Source organism: Scyliorhinus torazame, chromosome 1 (genome assembly GCF_047496885.1).
Source record: "Scyliorhinus torazame isolate Kashiwa2021f chromosome 1, sScyTor2.1, whole genome shotgun sequence".
Lineage (NCBI taxonomy): Eukaryota > Metazoa > Chordata > Chondrichthyes > Carcharhiniformes > Scyliorhinidae > Scyliorhinus > Scyliorhinus torazame.
In genome coordinates this window covers 16,683,943-16,696,539 of record NC_092707.1, presented here as the reverse complement: position 1 = coordinate 16,696,539, position 12,597 = coordinate 16,683,943, and the positions used below count along the sequence as shown (strand labels likewise).

At 51.9% G+C, this 12,597-nt stretch overlaps 1 protein-coding gene across 6 annotated transcripts in view; it reads left to right on the top strand.

Moving 5' to 3' along the window:
• The window catches only part of tango2 (transport and golgi organization 2 homolog (Drosophila)), a 368,109-nt gene that overhangs the window by 282,883 nt on the left and 72,629 nt on the right, over positions 1-12,597 (top strand). For all 6 annotated transcript variants that reach the window (XM_072471054.1, XM_072470802.1, XM_072470976.1 and 3 more), the window contains one exon: positions 5,283-5,397. In XM_072471054.1, the coding sequence (XP_072327155.1) occupies positions 5,283-5,397 (115 nt within the window). The remainder of the gene's footprint in view (positions 1-5,282; positions 5,398-12,597) is intronic.

Genomic DNA, 12,597 nt, shown 5'->3' with positions numbered 1-12,597 from the left:
GTAGACGCCACCACCGGGTTCGTGGAGCGGCAGCAGCGCCGTTGCCAGCATCTCCAGACTCGTACCCTCACAGGACGCTGTCTCCAGCCTCTTCCAATGGCTCCCCCTCCCCCTCCATCATCCACTTGCGCACCATCGCCGCTTGGAGGCCCAGTGGTACCCACAGAGGTTGGGCAGCGCCAGCCCCACCCCCCATCCCTACTCCTCTCCAGGAACACCCTTCTCACCCTCGGAGTCCCTCGCGCCCACACAAACCCCGTTATGCTCCTGTTGACCCGCCTAAAGAAGGCCTTCGGGATAGGAATGGGGAGACACTGGAACAGGAACAAAAACCTTGGGAGCACCGTCATCTTGATTGACTGCACCCTACCCGCCAGGGACAGCGGCAACGCGTCCCACCTCTTGAACTCCTCCTCCATTTGCTCCACCAGCCTTGTAAAGTTAAGCCGATGCAGGGCGCCCCAGCTCCTGGCCACCTGGACCCCCAAATACCTGAAGCTCCTCTCCGCCCTTTTTAGTGGGAGCTCGCCAATCCCCCTCTCCTGGTCCCCTGGGTGAACCACGAACAACTCGCTCTTCCCCATGTTGAGCTTGTACCCTGAGAAATCCCCGAACTCCCTGTGGATCCTCATTACCTCCAGCATTCCCCCCACCGGGTCCGCCACATATAGCAGCAAGTCTTCCGCATATTGCGACACCCTATGCTCCTCCCCACCCCGCACCAACCCCCTCCAGTTCCTCGACTCCCTCAGTGCCATAGCCAGGGGTTCAATCGCCAGTGCGAAGAGCAGGGGGACAGGGAACACCCCTGCCTCGTCCCTCGATGCAACCGAAAGTACTCAGACCTCCTCTTGTTCGTGGCCACACTCGCCATCGGGACCTCATACAACAGCCTAACCCACCTGACGAACCCCTCCCCAAACCCGAACCTCTTCAGCACCTCCCACAAGTACCCCCACTCTACCCTATCGAAGGCCTTCTCAGCGTCCATCGCCACCACTATCTCTGCCTCCCCCTCCCTCGTTGGCATCATAATAACGTTCAGGAGCCTCCGCACATTCGCGTTCAACTGCTTCCCTTTCACGAACCCCGTCTGGTCTTCGTGGATAACCTGCGGCACCCAATCCTCAATTCTCGTGGCTAAGACCTTCGCCAGCGCCTTGGCATCTACATTTAACAACAAAACCGGCCTGTGAGACCCACACTGCAGGGGATCCTTGTCCCGCTTCAAGATCAAGGAGATCAGTGCCCGGGACATCGTCGGGGGCAAAGCCCCCCCCCTCCCTTGCCTCATTGAAGGTCCTAACCAGCAATGGGCCCAACAGGTCCACATATTTTTTGTCGAATTCGACCGGGAAACCGTCCGGCCCTGGTGCCTTCCCGCCTGCATGCTCCCTATCCCTTTGGCCAGCTCCTCCAGCCCAATCAGGACCCCTAATCCCGCCACCAGTCCCTCCTCCACCTTCGGGAACCTCAATTGGTCCGGAAAAGGGCCCATCCCTCCCTCCTCCAGTGGGGGCTCGGACCGATACAGTTCCTCATAAAAGTCCCTGAAGACCCCATTGATGCCAACCCCACTCCGCACCACACTCCCTCCCCTATCCTTAACTCCCCCGATCTCCCTAGCTGCATCCCGCTTGCCTTTTCCCCATATTCATAAACCGCCCCCTGGGCCTTCCTCCACTGCGCTTCCACCTTCCTGGTGGTCAATAGGTCGAATTCGGCCTGGAGGCTACGCCTCTCCCTCAACAGTCCCTCCTCCGGCACCTCCGCGTACCTCCTGTCTACCCTCACCATCTCCCCCACCAGCCTCTCCCTCTCCCTCTGCTCTCTCCTCTCCTTGTGGGCCCTAATGGAGATCAACTCTCCCCTAACCACCGCCTTCAGCGCCTCCCATACCATCCCCACTCGGACCTCCCCGGTATCTCTCTATGCTCCTCGGACCCGCTCGCTCACCTCCTCGTCCGCCAACAACCCCACCTCCAAGCGCCACAACGGGCGCTGGTCCCTCTCCTCCCCCAGCTCTAGGTCTGCCCAATGCGGGGCGTGATCCGAAATGGCTATCGCCGAGTACTCGGTATCCTCTACTCTCGCTATCAGCGCCCTGCTCAGAACAAAAAAGTCGACCCGGGAATAGGCCTTATGAACATGCGAGAAGAATGAAAATTCCCTCGCCCCCGGCCTTACAAATCTCCAATCCCTACCATCTGGTCCATAAACCCCCTCAGCACTTTAGCCGGCGTCGGCCTCCTACCCGTCCTAGACCTGGAGCGGTCCAGTGCCGGATCCAACACCGTGTTAAAGTCCCCCCCCCATTATCAGGCCCCCCACTTCCAAGTCTGGTATCCGACCCAACATGCGCCACATAAAACCTGCATCGTCCCAGTTCGGGGCGTACACGTTGACCAGCACCACACTTTCCCCTTGCAGCTTACCACTTACCATTACTTACCTGCCGCCATTGTCTGCCACAATACTCGACGCCTCGAACGACACCCTCTTTCCCACCAATATCGCCACCCCCCGATTTTTGGCATCCAGCCCCGAATGAAACACCTGACCTACCCACCCCTTCCTCAATCTTACCTGGTCTGCCACCTTCAGGTGTGTCTCCTGGAGCATGACCACATCTGCCTTCAGCCCCTTCAGGTGCGCGAACACCCGGGCCCGCTTAAATGGCCCGTTCAGTCCCCTTACGTTCCAGGTTATCAGCCGGATCGGGGGCTACCCGCCCCCCTCCCCCGCCGACTAGCCATAACCGCTCCTTGGCCAGCCACACGCCCGCACCCCACTCCTGGCCCATTCCCCATGGCGGCAGACCCCTGTCCCAACCCCCTCTACTCGCTCCAGCTCCCCCTTGACCATACCAGCAGCAACCCGGTTCCCCCGCATTCCTCACCCCCCCCCCCCACCCCCCAGCTAGGACCCATCCTAGCCTCATTGCTCCCCCCATTGCACTCCCACAAGTCAGCTGACTCCTGCTGACCCCGGCCACTCCCAGCCTCTCCTTCGACTCCTCCCATTGTGGGACTTCCCCTCCCCCTCCATTACCCACCAGCAAGCTCTCCGCCTCCCCCTTCCATCCCAAGCGCGGGGAAAAAACCCGCGCTTCCCCGCCCCGGCACTGCCCCATCCAGCCTTCAGCGTGGGAAAAAGCCCGCGCTTTTCACCTGCCCGGCCCCGCCGCCTCTGGCACAGCTCCTTTTACAGGCCCAGTCCCCTCACCCCCGACTTGGGCCTCACCCTCCCCCGCGGGGCCCCATGCCCCCTACCGGCCATCTACCCCCTACTCTGTTTACTTGCCTCCCTCCAAGAGCCCACCCGACAGATCCAACCAAAACAGTGCCCAACCCACCCTAACCACCCACACTGAATCAAAAAGAAACAAGAACAAAGAACCACCCCTCAAAATGTAACACAACAACAACAATCCCCAACCATCCCCACGCCCGACCCCCCACCCCAACCCTCAGTTTGTGTCCAGCTTCTCGGCCTGAACAAAGGCCCACGCCTCCTCCGGGGACTCAAAATAATGGTGCCGGTCCTTGTAGGTGCCAAAGTTCACCCCCTCCCTGTGCAGCACCGCCTTCGCCCGGTTGTACCCGGCCCTCTTCTTTGCCACCTCCGCACTCCAGTCCTGGTATATTCAAACCTCCGCGTTCTCCCACTTGCTGCTCCTCTCTTTCTTGGCCCACCTGAGTACGCACTCCCGATCAGCGAACCGATGAAACTGCACCAACACCGCCTGTGGCGGATCGTTAGCCTTGGGCCTCCTTGCCAGCTCTCTATGGGCCCCCTCCAGTTCCAGGGGCCCCTGGAAGGACCCAGCTCCCATCAGCGAGTTTAACATGGTCACCACATAGGCCCCCACGTCCGACCCCTCCAGCCCCTCTGGGAGGCCCAGGATCTGCAGATTCTTCCGCCTCGACCGATTCTCCATCCCTTCGAACTGTTCCTGCCATTTCTTGTGGAGCTCCTCGTGTACCTCCACCTTTACCGCAAAGCCTAAGATCTCATCCTTGTTATCTGAGATCTTTTGTCGGACCTCGCGGATCGCCACCCCCTGGGCCGTCTGGGTCTCCAGCAGCTTATCAATAGAAGCCTTCATCGGCTCCAGCAGGTCTGCTTTGAGCTCCCTGAAGCAGTGCTGGATAACCTCCTGCTGCTCCTGCGCCCACTGCATCCACGCTGCCTGGTCCCCGCCCGCCGCCATCTTGCTCTTCTTCCCTCGCACTTTCTTTGGGTTCACCACCACTTTTTTAGTCGCCCCGCTCCTGGTCCAAGCCATACACTGTTGGGGGAATGTTGCAGTCTTCTTCCCACACCGGGAAATGTTAAAAGAATACCTTTGGGGATCCTAAAAAGAGCCCAAAAGTCCGTTCCAAGCGGGAACTGCCGAACGTGCGACTTAGCTCTGCTAGCCGCAACCGGAAGTGATATAGACCTGTTTCTGATGAACACTCCTATCTAATGGTCACTGGAGACTTATATCCCAGCAAAAGAACATGAAAGCTCTAAGATTGTCCCTGAGCTATGTTGAATGGGTTGATTTCAGCCAGTATGGCAGGTGGTGCCAGTATTTCAGGTAGTTGGGGGGGGGGGGGGGGTGTTAATCTTGGCATCTCTAATAATTAGTATGATTCATTGATTACTGTATTTTCAATAATCAATGTGATACTTTCACTATCTCTGCATTAGGAAGGTGGAAAGTTGCCTTGGTTTGGTCTCTTGATTGCTATTCAGTGATCCCATGCGCATTGTTCAATATTGGGCATGGACAGAGTCATAGCCTCAAGATTTAATAAGCTGTCACCACTCACTGTCCGACACTCCTGTCCAGCCAGGCTCAACTCTGGAAACATAGACTAAACAAATTTTCTTCAGTGAGATCTATCAACTACTCAACTGTGAGGGAGCATCACAATCAAGTTCAACCCTGTCTTCACTGTCTGCACCTTATGACCTTACGTGTTTCTTAATAAGATTCGAGACAACAGTGTAGAAAATAGTTCAATGAGTTAGAATATTGTGAAAACGAACTGTGCTGCTTTTAGATGCTGAACTTCATGCAGCAGTTCAGGTGAAGTGTACAGTGTTGAAGAACATTTCTACAATTTTGTACGCTTTATTTTAAAGTGACCAGTTTTTAAAAATCATTGTGATGCTTGTGCAGAAATGCTGCAATCCTGAAGGCGGTTTGTGTTTCTTAGATGTAGTGCTTCAAGATGTGCCATTGTGAGATTTTATCTAATTATATGTATTTTAAAAAAATATTATTCAAGGTAATCTAGTGACAAATTTCCTGACTGAAGATGTGGATGGTTTGACTTACTTGAAGAAAGTTTCTTCAGAGGGACATCTGTACAATGGATTTAACTTGATAACTGCAGACTTTAAGTAAGTTCACCAGTATAATTTGTTGAACAATGCTGGCTTTCAATATGATTCAAATAATTACAAAAATATGTGACCTCATTGCTGCCATACATTGACACAGTGGACTTGTCTGCCTTTCTGGAGACATAGCATGGTGGGATTCAGGTGCAAGACCCCTGACCAACAACGCAGTAAAGAACATTTTATACAAACTGCTCAACCTACTCAACAGACCTGGCAGCATCTCTTATAGAGCAACAGAGTTAACATTTCAGGTTGACTTTTTGTTTAGACTTAGGGTTCTTCTGCCTTGTCCGCTGAAGATCGCCACGGGCGGGACGCGGACCTTGTAAAGGGCCATTGATCCTGGGCGGGAATTTCCGGTCACCGGGCGGGCGCAGCCGGAGAATCCCTCCCTTAGTATTTCCAACATTCCTGTTTTCATTTCAGATTTCCAGCATCTGCAGTATTTTGCTATTAATTACACATCTGGTTTGAAGGTTCAACTATCGGTTTTCTAAGAATAAACCTTTAGCCATAATATCGGTATCTGACCGCCTGCTCCTCAGAGACCTTCGATTCAATGAGTGACAGTTTTTCCTTTTCGTTGGTAGCTCCTCATCACGTCTCTCGGTTCTAGATATGAGCTAGCTTCGGGTTTCAAAGGTACGACAAGACCCTTGTCTGCAGACCTGCTGAAAATGATGATGCAGTGCAGGCTTGTCCGACCTTTACGTGCGAGGGACCACATTTCAATTTTGTTTCCCACTGAAGGGGCCAATGAGCAAATTTAAAAAAGGTAAGGTTAGGCCCAACATTAAACAGGAATTTCAATAAAATGTTGAGGTATGAAGAGAAGGAACAAGTTGCAGCAAAAATAAATCAATGTCAAAGCAATAAATTTATCATTTAAAATAATAAGCAATTAATAAAGGTGCCCATTAAAGTACTGGGCGGCAAGGTGGCACAGTGATTAACCTCACAGCACCATGGCCCCGCGTTCAATTCTGGCCTTGGGTGTGGAGTTTGGTTTTTCTCTCTGTATCTGCGTGGGTTTCCTCCGCGTGCTCCGGTTTCCTCCCACAGCCCAAAGATGTGTAGGTTAGGTGGGGTTACGAGGATAGGGCGGGCAAGTGGGCCTTGATAGAGTGCTCTTTAAACGGGTCAATGCAGACCCGATGAGCCGAATGGTCTCCTTCTGCACTTCAGAAATTCTATGGTTCTATGGAGTGTGAGAGGGTCAAATTGTGTTTTTCAGGCTCCAGTCTCTGGGTGTTCATTCACTCACACTCAGCTATGGTGTGAGTTAGTCTGGGTGTGTGGCAGTGAGGGTTGATGTGAACCCTGAGCTTAGGACTGAGCCACTGTCCCATTGACAGAGACGCACACTCTCTTACTTACACACAAGCTCAGGCTCACACACACCCACACCCGCTCTCTGTCTCACTCTCTCACATACACACTCTCTTGTGCTCACACACACTAGGCGCTACCTGATAGCGTCATTGCCCCTGACTAGGTGACGCGACGAGGCCGTTAAATCGCGTGAGAGGCCTCTCGCGGGATTTGTGACACTGTGAACGCCTCGTGAGATCTAACGAGATCTCGCGAGACGTCACGGTCTGGATCTCTACTTCGCGGTGAGATACAGATTAATATATTTAAGTGAGCCATTAGACTAATTTAAACATATCTAGTCCGGATTCTCTCGATGCCCGGGAACTAGTGGCCTCACCTGGGAGACCGCACCGATTAGCACTGGTCCACACAAACGTGGACCAGGCATAACGGCATCTGGAAGGGCCTCCCAGGCCATTGGAGGCCCCTGTGGTACCTTGGCACTCCCGCTGCCAAGATATAGATATAGATATAGAACAGACAGTGCAGAAGGAGGCCATTCAGCCCATCGAGTCTGCACCGACCCACTTAAGCCCTCATTTCCACCCTATCCCCGTAACCCAATAACCCCTCCTAACCTTTTTGGACACTAAGGGCAATTTAGCATGACCAATCCACCTAACCTGCACGTCTTTGGACTGTGGGAGGAAACCGGAGCACTCAGAGGAAACCCGCGCAGACACGGGGAGAACGTGCAGACTCCGCACAGACAGTGACCCAGCGGGGAATCGAACCTGGGACCCTGGAGCTGTGAAGACACAGTGCTAATCACTTGTGCTACCGTGCTGCCCTAAACTGGGCACATTGGCATTGCCAGCCTGACACCATGGCACTGCCATTTGGATACCATGGCAGGTGTCATCCTGGCACTGCCAGGGTGCCCGGGTGGCACCGTCAGGCTGGCAGGTGCACTACCAGTGTGCCAGGTTGGCAGTGCCAATGTGCCAGATTGCCCATGCCATGGATCGGGCCCAGTGGTGCTGCTCCTTTAAGCGGTAGGGTGAGAGGTCGCTCAAGGACCCCCTAAAAGTTAAGTTGGGGTCTGGAGGCCACCGTTGAGGAGCAGAAGGGGGTGGTGTTGAAAATGTAAAAATGGCACCCTGATGGCGCAGTCATCTGTGCAGGAAATGAGATAACCGGCCTCAGTGGGGCGTTCCCAACCAAGGCCAAGAAAAACAGCAGAGTCCCAAGGGTCGAGAATGACCCTGCTATATGCGCCCAAGACGGGACTCTGTTTTTTGCACGTTAAATCGCGCCCACACTCTCACTCACACACCAACAGCCAGTCTCTTTCCCCTGCTCTGGCCCCGCCTGGCAGCCATTCCCTCTCCACTTGGCAGCCACTCTCCACGTGCCCAGAAGCTAAAGATTTTATTTTTATTTTACTTTGACTGTTCGTCCTGACCCTGAAAAGCTCCCTCCCTCCCCAGCAGACTCCCTGCTGTCGCCGTATCATTCTTTCAGGCCTCTGGCTGAAGGAAGCTGCTCCTCCATTCAGAGACTGGTTCTCTCCCACTTTTGCTGCTGATTGGCCAGTAATCCTAGCAACAGGAAATGTGGGAGAGAAACAGCCTATGATTGGAGGAGCAGTTCATGGAAGAATCTCTTAATTCACTAACCAACATTTTGAACACGGGTTTGCAGGCCGGATAGAAAAGCCTGTTGGGCCGTGTGGTGGCCCTGGGCCACATGTTGGATAAGCCTTGTGTAAAGGGTGGAGGGTGGTGTACAATTACAGAGAACTTGGATACATACAGTTCAAGTGGGAGATTCTTAATTTTCAGATTGGAAGAAGGAGAACGGCTTTACTGTCACAGCTTATTCTGTGTGCAATATCATCAGAGATTAGCTATGTACAGCGACACCACCACCACCACTGTGCCCCCCTGCCCCCCCCGACTATGTACAGTGAATGGTTGCAACAATTTAATGGTATTGTGTCTGTAGATGATGCTGAGAGGATCACATTATGTGATGCACTAAGAGAATAAAAGGCATTTAGGAACTGTCCCTTGAGCCTGTTCTAACATTCAGTGATCACAGCTGATCACAGCACACCAACCGACCTGAGATTTTATGCGCAGCTCAAAGTGCCCTTTCTCAGGAGCTCCTCCATTGTTTTTGCAGGCCTTGTCATATCATCCCTCAATCATGGCCAACACGTGAACATTCACTGTAGAGTCGTTCTGGGTAATGGTGCAATAAGAATCCTGATGCTGCATCTGTTGCTACTGGTTTTAAACTGCCTTGGCTCCAGTAGCAAGCTCTCAGCGGGTGACCCGACCAGCTGCAATGATTTTCCTGCAAACGCATTCCCAATCTAATTTCCTGGCTTTCGATCAACCCCAATTTCCCTTATTCGCCCTCCTTTTCTCTCACGTTTTCCCCCCAATTCTTTCCAGTGGCTGAATGGTCGATAACCAGAGGGCACAGGTTAAAGGGGACTGACACAGGAACCAAGGGCAACATGAGGAAAAACCTTTGTATGCATTGAGTGGTTAAAACCTGGAATGTGTTGCCGAATTGAGTGATGAATAATGACTCTCTTGAAGCCTTTTGTAATAATTCCAGGAGGCACAGGCTAAAAGGCAAAGCAGGTTTATTCTCCAACACGAATAAAGCCGCCGCCACAGTGTACAAAACAAATATCCCAGCCCAGGACTATAGGGAACTGCTGGTCCAGGTCTAGGGGTCGATATTTAAGGCCCACGGGGAGATCAATCAGCGATTCCCCGTGGTCTTCATGAGGGTCATAATGTCTTTGAAAGGGAATTGAGAAAATACTTGAAGAGATGCTGGCGAGTGGGCCTAAAAGAGACTGCTTTTAACAAAGTCTGTGGAACTGATGGGTTAAATGGCTTCATTTCTAACCTCACCCTGTTAGTCCCTCTTCCCATCTCTTCTCCTCTTTTTCTTCCTCTCCCCTCTCTCCCTTTCCCTTGCTCTCCCCTCCCCTTACCCTCATTCTGTCACTTAAGTGCTTTTCATTCATTTTTAAAGAATCGATGCAGTAGCTGTACCTTCAGATCTGCTGACCTTATCAGCCTCTGCTCTGTCAGGAGAAGTAATGGCTATGGAAGTGGGCGTTTTACCTTTTTTCTGTCTCTGGGGAAGCTAGGTCAGACTCCAGCACCAAGCGACATGCACTTGGCCAATATAGATCCAAAATAGTAGCGCTGATAGAGTAGCAGGAAAGGTTGTCTGAGTAATTTACTATTCAGCAGAATGCTAATGATTGGAAAACAAGATATACAGCTTGCTTTGTTTGGTAGTTCATTAACATCCTTAGTCATACTTTTACCAATTCTGCTCTTAACAAGTCCAGTCTGTGTGAATTGTTCATCCTATAAGAGCTAAATATAAATATCTTGGGATTACCTCTTTCTAAACTATATATAAGAACATAAGGACTAGGAGCAGGAGTCGGCCATCTGGCCCCTCGAGCCTGCTCTGCCATTCAATGAGATCATGGCTGATCCTTTGCGGACTCGGCTCCACTTACCGCCCGCTCACCGTAACCTTTCATTCCTTTACTGTTCAAAAATCTATCTACCTTTGCCTTAAAAACATTCAACCCAGTGCTTCACTGGGCACGGAATTCCACAGCTTTACAACACTTTGGGTGAAGAAGTTCCTCCTCAACTCAATCCTAAATCTTCTCCCCCTTATTTTGAGGCTATACTCCCTAGTTCTAAGTTTTTTAAAAAATATATTTTTATTCTCCTTTTTCATTTTCTCCCAAATTTACACCCACCAACAATAAACAATAAGCAGTAACGAATATAATGTCAATCCCCATATCAACAACAACAATCCAATCCTCCCACCAACCCCCAAACATTGGCCCGCATGTTAACATAAACAAATAACAAAAAGGAATCAGGAATCACCCATAGTCACCATGAACACATGCAGTCCCCCTCCCCCCCAACCCTCCCAACCCCCCCCCCCCCCCCACTAATGTTCGATGTTATTCAATTCTTGAAAGTGCACAATGAATAACGCCCATGAATTGTAGAACCCTTCCATCCTTCCCCTCAGTTCAAACTTAACCTCTCAAGAATTCCAACAGGTCCCCCCGCCACGCCAGGGCACAGGGTGGAGAGGTTGATCTCCAGCCTAACAGGATCCGCCTTCGGGCGATCAACGAGGCGAAGGCTACAACATCTGCCTCCGCACCCATTTCCAACCCCGGCTGGTCCGACACCCCGAATATGGCCTCCCGAGGGCCCGGGTCCAGTGTCACGGGCACCACTTTAGAGATTACCCTAAAAACCTCCTTCCAGTAAACCTCCAGCTTTGGACAGGACCAGGACATATGAACGTGATTCACAGGCGGGGGGCCTGTGAATTCACAGGTCCCCCCCCCCCCCCGTCCCCCCGCCGCAACGTTCACACACATCATCTACCCCCTCAAAGAGCCGGCTCATCCTCACCTTGTGAAGTGTGCTCTATATGCCCCCTTCAACTATATCAGCCCCAACCTCGCGCACGAGATGGAGGCGTTCACTCTCCGGAGCACCTCACACCAGAACCCCTCCTCCATACCCTCTCCCAACTCTTCCTCCCAGTTTGCTTTCATCCCTTCCAATGGTGCCTGCTCCTCTTCCAAAATGGCCCCGTAAACCACCGACACTACCCTCTTCTCCAGTCCCCCTGTCGTCAGCACCTCATCCAGCAATGTGGAGGCCGGCTCCACTGGGAAGCTCTATCCTCTTCCTGGCAAAATCTCGAACCTGCATTTATCTAAACATTTCCCCCTGCTCCTGCCCATACTTCACTCCCAGCTCCTTCAATCCTGCAAACCGACGCCCAAGAAACAAATCTTTCAGTGTCTTAATCCCCTTCTCCTGCCCCCTCATTCCAGTTAGCAGCAGAAAAATACTTTTCACTGTATCTCGTTACACATGACAACCAAATCCAATCTAATCCAATATTAAAATCTCATTTGAAAATGTTACGATCCCAGCTGATGTTTTTTTTTAATGTTTGTATTGGGGATTTTTTTAATACAAAACAAAAGTGAAAGTGAACTTTCACTATATACATCGGTTACAATTCATATTTCTTTACAAGTGCCTAGCTTTGACTTGGCCTCCAGAACCCACTCCCCTTTCTTCCCGCTCCCCCTCCCCTTCTTGCTACCTGGCGTGCCTTCTTTGTTTGTTGGATCATCCAACGTGGACCTGTTGGGTAGCATAGTGCTACGTATGCTGTTTACGGTTGGGTATGGTTGAGTTCTGTGCCTCCGTGTTCCCTGCCTCCCTCCTTCTCCCCCCCTTCCTCCTTCTCCCCCCCTTCCTCCTTCTCCCCCCCCCCCCCCCCCCCCTCACCCCTTCTCCCTCTTTCTGTTTGTGTCTGTGGTCCCACCTACCCCCCCCCCCTCCCCCCCTCTCCCTCCGGCTTATGACTGCTGGCTATAAACAGGTCTTGGAACAGGTTGGTGAATGGCTTCCACGGATTTGACACCATCAACCAGACTAATATAATCTAACAATTAAGCTTGGCGTGCCAGCTGACCCCCAGATAATGAAAGCAAGGTGAAAAGGTAGTGTCCCTAGTTGGGCAGGGGTTAACCAGGAAGCATTCGCTCTTGTCCAAGTGCAACTTGTACCCAGAGAAGGAGCCAAAACTCCTAAGCAGCTTCATTATCTCATCCATGGAGGGTACTGGGTCCGTAATTTAGAGAAGTAGGTCATCCGTATAAAGAAAAACCTGATGCTCCACCCCTCCCCAATTTATCCCCCTCCACTTATTAGAGGACCTATAGGAAGCGGTACTATTGCCAAGGCAAATAGGAGCGGAGACCGTGGACACCTCAGT